Below are 13,908 nucleotides of genomic sequence, written 5' to 3' on the forward strand. Positions count from 1 at the left end.
TGAATTCAAACCCACTTCTCCCACACAAATCGTTGAGTCATGCACTTAACTCTGATCTTATGAACCTGGTGTTAATTTGCACGTGGCTCAGGTAACAATCCAGAGAATACTACCCTTTTGGTTTTGCATTTTAATTTAGTCCCTAGCTGCTGAAATTTACTCAGCAGAACTTCTTTACTCATTCTTCCTATATTGTTGATAACCACATAGACCACAATAACTGATCTTTCCCCCTCCTTTGCCAAGTTCCTCTGCAGGTCAAATGAGATGTCCTGAACCTGGGCACAGGACAGACAGCACAGCGTTTGGAACTTTCAATCCTTGTAACAGAGAATTGTGTATATTTTCCTGACTATACTATTGCCAATTACAACTACCTTGAATAGCTCCCATGGTGTCACATTTCAGTTGCAAATACTTCCTGCAGCCCACACTCTCGGGCTCACAATGAGCATCCATCTCAGACCTGTTGATCAAGGTTAAGGGTTGGGGCTTCTCTAGCACTACCTCTTGGATCACCTTACCTGTCTCACTCACAGTCACACACACTTACCCCTGGCCACAGACTGAATTTGAAGCAGTTAATGGGTGTGACTGTCTCCTGAAACATACTGTCCAGGTAATTCTTTCCCTTCTTGATGCATCACAGTGTCTGAAGCTAAGATTCTAGATCATCAAGTTTGAGCCCACGTTCCTCAAGCAAATAACATTTGTGCAGATGTGGTCACCATGATTCCACAATGGGGTCCACCAGCTCCCTCATTATGCAGCTACAACACATTATCTGATCCTGCATCCATACTCTATTTATTTTGTTGTCAGTTGGTACTTTCTTCATGTATCTACTATATATTTTTTAAAAACATACCCATTGAATTGTGAAATGCATGAACAAGAGCCAGCAACAGAAAGCTTTTGGCCAGCAAGAACTTAATTGGATAAATGTTTATTTCTGTGCAATGAATTTCTACAAGTTGAGTGAACTATGGATGCCCCTTTTAGTCAAATTAATAGGAATAGTTTTATATATTGTATGAATGTGTTTGTTATAACTTTTGGATTTAATCCAATGAATTGGAATTAATAAATGCAACTGAAAGTGCCTTATCTAATTTACACAGCATGCTGATAAACTGGTGTTAAATTTAGTTCAGTTGATTCATAGTTATAAACTTTGAAGGTTGATTTAAGCCTTTCACACTTTTGAGATCAATTCTCACAAAAAGAAACTAATTTATAAACACAAGAGACTCTGCAGATGCTGGAAATCCAGAGTAATACACAAAAAATGCCGGAGAAACTCAGTATTTTGTATGGTAATTTATAAGCAATCTTTTACTCAATCTCTTGGTAAGAAATAAATGAACTTTGATGGATAAAATGTCCCAAGAAGCTGGATCTTGAAAACTAATCACACCTTAAAACATTTTCTCTTCAAATTTTGACTCCTGTAGAACAGAGTTCATTCATAGGCTCTTTCAGTGAAGATTACAATGCAGGCAACACAGGTCTTGCTTGTAGAAGGATACAGAAAATGTTAGCTGCATTAGACAACGTATTAACAAGAACACAAGATCAGAAAATAGGAGCAGGAGTAGGTGACTGGCCCCGCAAGACTGCCCACAATTCAATATAGTAGTACAATCATTTAAGTTGAATAAGATGTTCTTCTAGGGGGTTGTCTGTTGGTGGGTCCTCAGGTGCTATAGAGACCGAACTAGGATCCACATATACTAGTGCAATGTGGACACAAGTAAGTGGTTGAGTCTTTTGATTATTCATTCTCTCCTTTTGCACTTGTTCTCTGCAGCACAGCGGAGGATTCTCTCATGTAGCACAGCTTCCTCTTGAAAAGATTTCCTCCAGGTGCATCTATTGAGTTCCAAGTTTTCCCAGCTTTTAGATATTATCATGAATTTCTTCAGCCTGATTTTGATGTCATCTTTAAAGCATTCCATTTGCCCTGTGGAACTTGCTGACCTTCCTTCAACTGTAAGGATCTTTTTGGGAAGAAATGAGTTAGGCTTGCAAATGACAGGACCTATCCATCAGAGTTGTCCAACCTTTTCTTATATCACATATTCCAAAATCCAAGCAGCACACCGGTAAACTTCTTCTGTACTCTCCCTTTATACTCGATCTGCTAAAATGCAACCCTTCTCTTTTCTGAGATAGACTGAGTTCAACTGCAATCTACAACAGTAGTGCAGCAAGCCCAATTGATTCCATGCATCCCCAATGAGTACATTGTATGGTCTGGCAGATATGGAGTCAGAGATTCATGCAGCGCAGAAACAGGCCCTTCAGCCCAACTGGTCCATGACAACCAAGTTACTCATATAAGCTAGTCAGATATACCTGTGTTTGGCTCGTATCTTCTAAAATGTACCTATCCATGTACATGTCTCATATCCTCTAAAACATACCTATCCATGTACATGTCCAACTACGTTTTAAATGTTGTTAATTTACCTGTTTCAACTATTTCCTCTGGCAGCTCATTCCATAAACTGACCACCCTCTGGGTGAAAATGTTGCATCTCAGGTCCCTATTAAATATCCACCCCGCCCCCCATCTTAAAACTATGCCCTCCATTTCTTGATACTCCAATCCTGAGGAAAAAAGACTGGATATTGACCACCTATGCTTCTAATTTGATATACTTCTTTAAGATCATCCCTCATTCTTAATGCTCCAGTGAAAAAAGTTCCAACTTGCTCAACCCATCTCCATAAATCAGTCTTTTGAGTCATGGTTACATCCTCAAATCTCTTCTGCATTCTTTTCTTTTTAACAGTATCTTTCTTATTGCAGGGTGATTCAGAGCTGAATAGAATATTCTGAATGTAGCCTCTTCAACATCCTATACAATGGCAACATAACTTCCCAACTTCTCTTCTCAGTACTCTGGCTAATATAGTATGCGGAAAGCCCTGTCTATCTCAACACCAGTTTCAGGGAACCATGTACTTGTATTCCTGGGTTCTACACCACACCCCAGGGGCCAATACTGTTGCCCTCAAGTGATAATTATTGCGGAATAATCAGTTTCTCTTCCCGAAAGAATAATTTTAAGTGTGGATTGCAGAGAAAATTAATGATAGAGATTTAAAAGAAACATATGTTTTTCTCTTTGATCTCTTCCTTAATCTCATTTGCAGTTATTGATCCTTATTTTATTTTATTTTCTGTGCATGATTAAAATGGATATTTTAAATTCCCTGCTTTTTTAAAAAAACCTGAACTTGATTTAGACTCTGTATGTCTCACTGAAGATCCAAGAGTTTAACTGGCAAGAACTTGTCTCTTGCTTGCTATTTGCTGTAGTGGACACTGCATTAACACAGATGCTAGATGACCAGAGGTTACTGGCAACTGCTGACAACATCAAGTGGGAAACACTGTGCAAAATGACAAGAGAATCATATTCTTACATCACAGAGAAAAGTCCAGTGTGATGCTAATAAATTAATGGCAATAAAATTTAGATGAAGTAAAAAAGGAATGAAGGAAGGGGATGTGACAATACAACTCATTGAAAGTTGATAAGCCTGTGTGTTTAAAGAATCTAATAAATTAAAATTACGAGACAAAGAAGTAACTTTTTCCAGCTCCTGAACTCAGTCCCCCGACTAATGAAAGCCAATGTACCATACATCTTCTTAACCACCCTAACAGCATGTGCGGCTACTTTGAGGGATCTGTGGACGTGGAGCCCAAGATCCCTCTTTTCCTCCATACTGTTAAGAATCCTGCTATTAAACTTGTACTCTGCCTTCAAGTTCGACTTTCTAAAGTGCATCACTTCACACTTTTCTAGATTGAACTCCATGTCACTGTTCAGCCCAGTTCTGCATCCCATCCATGTTCTGTTATAATCTGTAACAATCTTCTACACTATCTAGAACACTACTAATCTTCATGTCATCTGCAAATTGACTAACCCATCTTTCCACTCCCTCATCTAAGTAATTAACAAAAAAACACTAAGAGCAGGGGCCCCAGAACAGAGCCCTATAGAATACCACTAATCACAAACCTCCAGGCAGAATATCCTCCAGTTACTACCACCCTCTGCTTTTTGCGGGCAAGCTAATTCCAAATACACACAGCAATGTTTACTTGATCCCATGCCTCCTGACTTTCTGAATGAGCCTACCATAGGGACCCTTGTTGAATGCTTTACTGAGATCCATATACATGACTGCTGTACCTTTATTAATTTGTTTTACGACTTCCTCAAGGAAGTGAATCAAGTTTGTGAGGTATGACCTGCCCCTCACAAAGCTAGGCTGACTATCCGTAATCAGATTATGCTTCTCTAAATGCTCGTAATTCCTGTCTGTAAGAACTCTCTCCAATTATTTGCCAACTAGGAAGATGCACTAGTCTATAATTCCCAGAAATGATCTCTATTACCTTTCTTGGACAAAGAAATAACATTTGCTATCCTCCAATTTTCTGATACTAGTTCTGTGGATACAAATAATATTGCAAATGCACAGAAATCTCTTCCTTTGTTTCCCATAGTAACTTGAGGTATACTTCACCTGGCCCTGGGCAATTATCTATCTTAATATTTTTTTTAAATTCTAGCAATTCTCTTTCTTAACCTTGACATGTTCCAGCATAGTAGTCTGTTCTACGCTGACTTCACAATCATCAAGGTCGCTCTCACTGATGAATACTAAAGCAAGGTACTCATCAAGGAGCTCCTCTGACTACAGTCACATGTTTCCTCTTTTATCCCTCATCGGTCCTACCTTCACTCTAGTCATCATCTTATGAATGAACGCATGTGAAGAACAAAAGATCAAGAAAGCGAAAATAAACTCACTTTAGTCTCAGTGAGACTATTGCTGCACTAAAGAATACAAATATTTTATATCCAGCTTGTATTTGGATGTTTTGAGAGCTATACCACTAGTTTTCTCAGCAAGTCTACTCCTTCTTTTAGACATGACCAAGTTCATCACTGAAAACAATGTGAATATTCATGATGGCTGTAAACTACACACAGTATTTACTGTTATGATTACTGAATATCAAGTGCTCACTGACAAACATTAGAAGAAAAAAGCATAACCAGAGGAAAGCCAATATCAACTGGTCCAGACAAATACTGATTTGTACACCAGGCCTGCAAAGATTTCAAAATGTATCATCCAATGTCAAGTGTTCTTGCAACCATCCAGCTGCCACTAGTTTCCTGTGAAAACATCTCACTGCCTTAATGTAAAAAAAATCATTTGCTGCTTCATTTCACAGTAATGATGATCATTTAGTATCTTTTTATCAAGGGTGAGGTTTAAAGATTTGACTGCATGTCACATCCAATAAATTTCTGAATGCATCTTGGGCACATATACCATACACTCACCACCCCTGTCATATGGGGAATTGAAGAAAATGAGAGCAGAGTAAGAAGCAGCAATTATAATTGAAAGAGGGGCTTGAAAAGTACAAGTAGTGAATAACTGGGCCAAGAGATGTCTTCTGCACTGTAATTTCTAATTAAAGAAAAAAAAAAGGCTACAAAACATGTTGGATTGATTTCCAAACCTGCAATCATGTTCTTTTTTTAAATCTGTGATTCTATTATTTCCTATCCAACCTATCTATAAACAACAACCTTGCCATTTTACTTTAATCTCTCTTTGTTTTTTTATCCATCTCTTATTCTGCATTCTCTTATGCAGATCTGTTTTGAATTAATCAATTACATTCAAAATGCCACGTGATTTCACTGGATTATTGGGAATGAATAACATAGCAATAAGGTTACTAAATTCAAGCTGTGTTATCACAGCATACTTCAATATAAACAGTAGCCCCACTGCCAATGAAAGCTGTATGAACATTCACAAGATCTCCTGGCTTCCAGCATAACCTATCAATCTGATGATCCAAAAACAGTGGCAACAGTGACTTTACTTACTAAATTCCATTTCAGGACACTTCAATTGTTAATTGTATAGAAAAAGGATCAGGTTCTCTGACCTGGCATCTTAATTCACCTAATTTGATTAAGTTTTACTTACAATAGTTTTCTCAAATTCTGCAGTTTGTTCAAAAAATTACTTTTTAAAACTATTCCACTTAATAGTTTAATAGTTCAAATAATATCTTGTTTTCTTCAAATAACTACATTAAGAAATATCAGTTTCCTTATCTGTATCTTCACAGCTATGAAGATACTTTGTATTTTCCTAGAACTTTAAAATGCATCAGGGAGTATTTGAAAGTTCAATATTCTAAACATACTGCAAAACTCTAAGTGGTCTTATGGGACATGATAATTTGTAATTCAGAACCCACATTTTCATATTTATTTTCACTGAAGGAGACAATTCCCCTATTTAGATCTATGCCAATTCTCAAAGCAATCCCAGTTTCCACTAATCATTTCTGTAACTTATTCTCCTTCATTCCCTCATCTTCACCCCTATACTGACAACCACCATATTAGGGGCAGTTTATACTGACTATCAACCTAATCTTTGGGAGGAATCCTATACTGTGGTCCATTATGTGTGGAGATTGTGCCATCTCCACATAGAATGGACCACAGGACTCCAGAATAGCGAGGCCGCAACTCAACTAGCTGCACTACTGTGCCACCAACAAATCATGTAGTGTACTTATGTGGCAATTTACATCTAGTGTTGCAATTCTGAAAATAAAAAAAAATTGGTATCAGCAAGTGTTGCCAAGAATCTGGCAAAATATTGTCAACTGCATTACCACTGTTTACTAGGAAGAAAAATCATTCACAGCACATAATTCTCCATAATTTCCGCCAACAGGATCCCACTCCAGAGCACATCTTTCCCTCCCCAACCACCCCCCTACTTTCCGCAGGGATTGTTGCCTACATGACTCCCTTGTCCACTCATCCCTCCCCACTGATCTCCTCATGGCACAACCTTGCAAGTGGAACAAGTGCTACTCCTGCCCCTACACCACCTCCCTCACTACCATTCAGGGTCCCAAACAGTCCTTTCAGGTGAGATGACACTTCACCTGTGAGTCTGTTGGGGTTATCTACTGTATCTGGTGCTCCTGGTGTGGCCTCCTGTATATCAGTGAGACCCAACGTAGATTGGGAGACTGCTTTGCTAGACAACTTCACTCTGTCCGCCTCAAAAAGCAGGATCTCCTGGAGGTCACCCATTTCAATTGTTATCCCATTCCCATTCTGACATGTCAGTCTATGGCCTCCTCTACTGCTACAATGATGCCACACTCAGGTTGGAGGAGCAACATGCATATTCCATCTGGGTAGCCTCCAACCTGATATCATGAACATGGATTTGTTCAAGCTTCCAGTAACTGCCCACCCACCCCCTCCACCATTCCCCATTCCTGTTTCTCTCTCTCAAGTTATATCCTTACTTGCCCATCACTTCCCTCTGGTGCTCTTCCCCCTTCCCTTTCTTCCACGGTCTTCTGTCTTCTCATAACAGGTTCTTCCTTCTCCAGCCCTTTATCTCTTGAACCAATCAACTTTTCAGCTCTTTACTTCACGGCTCCCCCTCTCCTGGTTTCACCTATCACTTACCACCTTATACTTCTTTCCCCCACCTTCTTAGTCTGACCTCTCTTCCTTTCCAATCCTGATGAAGGGTCTTGGCCTGAAACATTGACTATTTATTCTTTTCCGTGGATGCTGCCTGGCTTGCAGTGATCCTTTACCAGTTTGTGTGTGTTGCTGTGCCATTCGTTCCTGGTTTATCCAATACAGTATATCTGGTTACACAATACCTCTTAATTCCTGTCTAAAGTAACTCAATTGTAACAAATCACAGCAGAAAGTTGATTTACTACCTCATGCTTCGAACTATTAGACATTAGAATTGAAAGCTGGTCTTGTTAACAACTACAACATGTTAAGAATGGTGGGGGGGGGGTGCGGGAATCCTACCGTCATCTGACAATCCGACTCTATAATGCAAAGAATTCTAAATTTCAAAACATTTTAAAGAACTGCTTGAGATCTCTTCTTGAGATTTTCCCTATATCACCACCTTAAAAGTATGGTGAATTACTTGATGTAATACTATATTATTTTACTCTGTTCACTCATCACACAAAACACATCTCATGAGAACAAGTCAATATGTTGTGGTTGGCCTGCAGCCAGTCATAATAGCCAAGCTTTACCATGCAAATATATAGTCAATTTAAAGATACAAGTACATTTAGGCCTTGTGTTTTTACTCAAAGATGAAGAAAAATGACGAATGACACTACACATATATAATATGGATTTGAGAGGCAGAGGTGCTTTGGGGTCATCTTACAGTACATTGAAACAGTAGTATCATTGGATTGAGGATGTACAGTAGTTGTAGCATTACAACTTTATACAGTAAACCTTCATAATAATGAGGATACATTCATTTACCATAGGGAACATTCATGGAGGTATGCACATATATGACATTTTTCCATGTACTACTATGTCGACTCAGGCCTAGGGGGCCGGCGTCAGGCACGATGACGGACTCTCCACTTCTCCCTCAGTGTGTTCATGTACTCTTTTTGATTATTATCAATAGAATTTTGAAAAAAATGCTTACCATTTGTTTGATGGTAGGAAGTTGAAATACCATTCAAACAAATTTCTGAAGGATATTGGGATAAAAAAAGGCAAGAGATTGATTTATAAATGAACATGTAGACTAGCAGCGGGAGTAGGCGACTTGACCTCTCGAACCTGCTCTGTCATACAGAAGATCATGTTTGATCTGACTGTTACCTCAGCTCAGCACTTCCATCTGCTAATATTAAACAAACCTTCTTATCAAGTATCAACATTTCTGTCACTTTTCTTTAAAATTCTTAGTATTTTACAGAGGACTTTATTAATATTAGAAGAATTTGTTTTGCCTTGTAATTAAATTTCTCAAATTGTAATACATGATTAGATTAGCTTTAACACTAACAATAAACTCAAATTTCCAATCTGTTGTTGATTCGACATTTGCAAATTTTAAGATAATGACCCCTAAATGGTGATTTTAATGATACATTGGATATATATAATATCCCAATAATTTTTACCTCCCTCCCAGTAAGCCTCATAGCATGGAACTCCTGTCTTGATATATAGAGGGCAGAGTCGATTGACTTGTTTTATGGGGTTTCTTTGTTACTTTTTGTAATGATACTTAGTGGCAAAGTTCAATAAGTGTTACTCAGCCAATAGGTATTGACTAGTGGAATTTCTTATGTTGTTAAGGTGGTGACTTCAGGGCATTTAAACATTAAGTGCTTTCTACTGTTAATGGTCCTCTTATAATGGCACAAGGGGTTTAAAAAAGTCTGCACACGAATCATAGGATAAAATCAGGTGCATTCACTGAGTAAGTGGAGAGGGATGTTTGGAGGGGGTTACATGACTTCCTAAGTGATTAAAGGTGAAAGGGCCTAATAACCGAACAGTTGCAATGTGGTGATCCATACATTAAAATTGGGAGAAATATCAAGACCAAAGAAAATTTACATTAACTTGCTGTTAACTCAGGTTTGTCACTGGTAAGAAAAATTGATAAAGTGTTTATTATCAGGCTGTCATTACCAACAGATTTTTGAAGGAAAACTTTTTCACCCAGAGAGTGGTGGATATGTGGAATGCTCTGCCCCAGAAAGCAGTGGAGGCCAAGTCTCTGGATGTTTTCAAGAAAGACATGGATAGAGCGCTTAAAGATAGCGGAATCAAAGGTTATGGGGATAAGGCAGGAACTGGATACTGATTGTGGATGATCAGCCATGATCACAGTGAATGGCAGTGCTGGCTCAAAGGGCTGAATGGCCTACTCCTGCCTTGTCTATCTAAGAGTAGTCAAACACTAGTTCTCATGTTACTTTCCAGAGTGGGATTCAAATAATAAATGTTAAGCTTTCTTTTGCAATGTCATTATCTTACATATTATCCACATTTATACTGATCTATCAAATTCTTGATACTTTCAGTAGCTTTATTTGCATATAAATTTTGAAAATGGCATCGTTAGAAATTGAATATTTTTGTAATTCAATAATTTGTAATAATTTTATGCTATTGTTTGCTTAATATAGATTGTAATTTCATTTAATGCCAGTACTAAAGGATTTTTAACTCTTTTTAATGTATAGTTTGCTATTTGGTTAAAAATGTTTCATAAACCACTTCCACCTTGACAGTTCATTACATAGATAGAGGTTTGACATTTAAACTTGTACAGTTGCAGAATACTAATTGTGATCATTAACTGGATACATGAAAAGTTTTAACCACTCCGCTTTAGACGCCCACATAATCAATTGGGTGCATCGAAGAATGGGGATAGCTTAGTGCTATGATAGCTTGAGAATGCAGCATCGACTTCACAGTAAATGTTGAAAATTATTTCTATCAGTTAACTTATCTACATATCAAAAGACAGGAAGCTTGTAGGTGGAAAGAAACCTTTAAACTTCACAAGGAGAAATGAGGTTCCTATTGGCCAAATCTTTGTACCATTACTTGGCGATCTAAAATGGGTCTGCGTCAGCTAACTTCTAAATAAAATGTCTACATTTTGAGAGACTTTAGGTTTGATAAAAACATATCACAAGGTGTTTAAAATACCCTAAAGCAAAATACTTCAGATGATCAAAATCTCAAAAGGAAATATAAAACGTTGGAAAACACTGAGGGGAGAAATTCCCCCAGGGAGAAGAGGCCTGTGACAGTGTAGGAAATGATGGCTTCGGTTCCCTTGAGAAAGGGTTGGTAAAAGGTCTGATTGTCAACTAACACATTTTACCATTATGGTTTGATGAGAATATTAGGGTTGGATCTTAGCTAACAGGATTCTGGAAATTCAATAGGAAGTAAGTTAAAGAACATGAGTGGAACTGGAAAAAAATGCTAAGATCAATAATAAGCCAGTGAAAAGACTTAGAGAGGGTGAAAGGCCTGTACCTGGGAATGAACAATTTGAGCATGAAATAGGTGAACATGAAAGAGACTACTTTGTGGGCTCTGAAAGCTTCTGATCACTGAAGCAGACGTGGAGGTAAAGGAACTGAAGATCAGTGGGAGGAGGTTGAAATCTACGCTTAGTTTTAATTATTTTGGATCAAGGAAGGAAAGGTCAGAGGTTCTTTACTGTCAAGCCTTTTGTCATTAGATCGTTTCTTTCTTTCACTCTATCTGTTCACATTCCCGCTACCACAACCACAGCCCCAAATTTTTTCCCGAATGTGTTTAGCTGTTACAACTTTACTGTTAATTCCGTATGGTTCAAAGATAATCGAAATGAAACTAACTTTTTTTTTCTCTGTCTTCAGGTGTGACGTGCTACTTTCAACACCTTCCCTGTATCTAAAATTCCCACCCGCGCCGTACGTGAATTTAAGTCATGAGACAGAATGTACTGCTGCAGTGGTTAGAACTTTAAATACTGACATTAAAAAAAAACGGTTCGCAGTGAAAATAAATCACATTTTACATTAAATGGCCTTGCAATGCGGACATTTCAAGAGTGTTTTCTGCACAGACCGCATGTTGGAAATGCGTCCCTAAAGCAATACTGATGTGACGACTAAAGTATTAACAATAAGCAAGTGAACACCGCCGCTTTGTGGGTTGAAGGAGGCAGTCTCATTTTTGTTATATTAAATATAGCGAAATGCTATACACAATAGTCTTTAAAGAAAACTGCTAGTTTAAATTGATAACTTCAATATCAAAAGTGCTCTCCAATGTGAGTATTTACATATGATTCAGTTTGTAAAGTTTTATTTTACACACCGTTTGTTTCTGTTCTGCGGTTTACAGTCAAGGAAGGGGAAATAAATGAAAATACCTCAGCGCGTTCTTGCTGAAATGATAATTTTCCACAAACCATTTCATAGAATACGTTGCTTGCCCAAGGTTATCGTTAAACGATATGAAACGAGATGCGTCTGCTTTTCGTCCAAAGAATTAAAAATAATACAATCCAAACATGCATGAAACGCCAGAAACTCGTTTTAGTAATAGAAAAAGCATACAAAAACAAATCTTGGTGGATATCATAAATAAAAACAGAATGCGGAAAGCACTCAACAGGTAAGGCAGCACCCGTGGAGACAGGAAAAAAGTTAACTTGGCTTTTCATCAGAATACTTTCAATCAGAGACGATAAAAGATATTCAGGCCGGAAGATGAATTATTTCTTTCGCCACAGAGCATGTCTGTGTCTTTCCAGTAGTTTCTTTTTTCAAATTATCTCACTTTAAAATGATATTATATTCTCTACTGTTTCCTCCACAGGCAGAGCGAATAGAATATTGGGAAGTGGGTGGGAGCAACCGCTTCCAGTCTGTCGAATGTAAACAAGGCACAGGCCCGCCTGACACATGAGGAGGACCCAGAGAGACTAGCAATTGGATCTTTTCGACCCGTGAACCAGGGCCTCCGGCCCAGCGCCACCCACCTGAATGGACGAGCCGACAGGATGAAGGGGACAGGGTCAGACCGCCAGCAGCAGTAGTTGGCATCGCTTACCTCGGTGGTCTACGACTGCATCCTGGCGGATGGGGGTCATGGGACGCCTTAATCCACGTTCTGCGTAGCACTGGCAGCTCTCTTCAGTGCTCAAGGCTTTATTATTCCCTCCTGTATCAAAGCCATTTTCCTCCTCTCTTGCACATTTAAAGCGACGGCCCGAGTCCTTTCTGACGTGACATTTTAAAACAAATAAATAATCATATTCACTATAAATCGCCCGCTTTCTTCAAGTCTAACACATCTATATTTCTACTCTGAACAACTTTTTTGAAGTGACTTATGTTACAACAAACAAATCGCCGCTGTGTTTTCCTTCTAATGATTCTCTCTCTCTCTCTCCCTCTTTCCCCCTCCCTCTCCTTACGAGCGGTTTCTATGGTGACAGGACGCCCATCGGCGGCTGAGCTCTCGCGAGAGAACCCGTGAGGGCGGCCGCGGAGTCAATAGCAACGGTACACGGCAACGGGCGCAAACACAACGATGGCGGCGGCGCAGGAGGACGGTACCTACTATCTGCAGCGTATCCTTTCAGGCGCGAACCCTTTGCTGCTGTTGTTATTACTGTTGTTTAAAGACGCGCGCGGGGAAGGCTTTGAAAGATATAAACGCATCTCCCCGCTGGGGATTCGGTTTACGATCTCCGAGGGCCGCTCGTGCGCTGGAGCCTTTCCAGTGCCCGGGGGCGGGAGCGTTTGGAATGCCGATCCGTTTGGAACGCTGCATTACAGCGGGTCCGCCCGAGGCGGGTCGGTGAGACCATCTCGGGTATTCATGGCCAATGCTGTACGGCTACTCCCCAAGAAAGTATCATTGCAAATGTTCTCAAAATCCCACCGCCACACTATCTCGATACCGGTAATCACCCGAAGTTTCAGGCACTTTTCACCCAGTCCATTCATTTTGTGCTGGCAGTGGGTACTCGCTCGTACGTTTGGAAGGAGAACTGTGGTATTTGGCTGTGTGGTGCCAGTGCACCGGCACTCGTTGTCAAGGCAGTCATTCCTGACTAATGTGTTGGATGCCAACTGAAAATCTGGCATCCTTGAATCCATACCCTCAACAACTTTCAAATTACTGTCTACAAATTAACCACGGGAAATGGCATTTTGTGAAGATGCTCGGACGTGCTTTGGCAAATGAGAATAAATGATTGGAAACTAGGACCTGTGGTGATAAAGTTAAACTAATTGCAGGGTGACATAATGTGAAATTTGTGCCAATGAAATAATAGAGTACTTTACAAAGACATCTTTGCGGAAATAAGTAGAAAAAATGAATATCCAAAATCTGAGATTGTTGCACCAGTGCATGCATCCGAAGTAATTTTGTATGTAAACACGAGGAAATCTGCAGATGATGGAATTTCAAGCAACACACATAAAAG

General features: G+C 39.3%; 2 protein-coding genes across 5 annotated transcripts in view; one reads left to right on the forward strand and one right to left on the reverse strand.

Annotated features, from left to right (window-relative positions):
- ikzf2 (IKAROS family zinc finger 2) overlaps positions 1-12,868 on the reverse strand; it is a 152,322-nt gene extending 139,454 nt beyond the window's left edge. Inside the window, exon 1 of the mRNA XM_072261226.1 lies at positions 12,522-12,868. The gene's annotated coding sequence lies outside the window, so the exon portion shown is untranslated. The remainder of the gene's footprint in view (positions 1-12,521) is intronic.
- LOC140199345 (sperm-associated antigen 16 protein) overlaps positions 12,863-13,908 on the forward strand; it is a 656,665-nt gene continuing 655,619 nt past the window's right edge. For 2 of the 4 annotated variants that reach the window (XM_072261235.1, XM_072261236.1), the window contains exon 1: positions 12,863-13,044. In XM_072261235.1, coding sequence (XP_072117336.1) covers positions 13,005-13,044 — 40 coding nt within the window. In that variant the 5' untranslated portion in view covers positions 12,863-13,004. The remainder of the gene's footprint in view (positions 13,045-13,908) is intronic. The other 2 variants (XM_072261237.1, XM_072261241.1) reach the window with 2 other exon arrangements.

The sequence above is a fragment of the Mobula birostris genome, chromosome 6, assembly GCF_030028105.1.
Source record: "Mobula birostris isolate sMobBir1 chromosome 6, sMobBir1.hap1, whole genome shotgun sequence".
Taxonomy (NCBI): Eukaryota; Metazoa; Chordata; class Chondrichthyes; order Myliobatiformes; family Myliobatidae; genus Mobula; species Mobula birostris.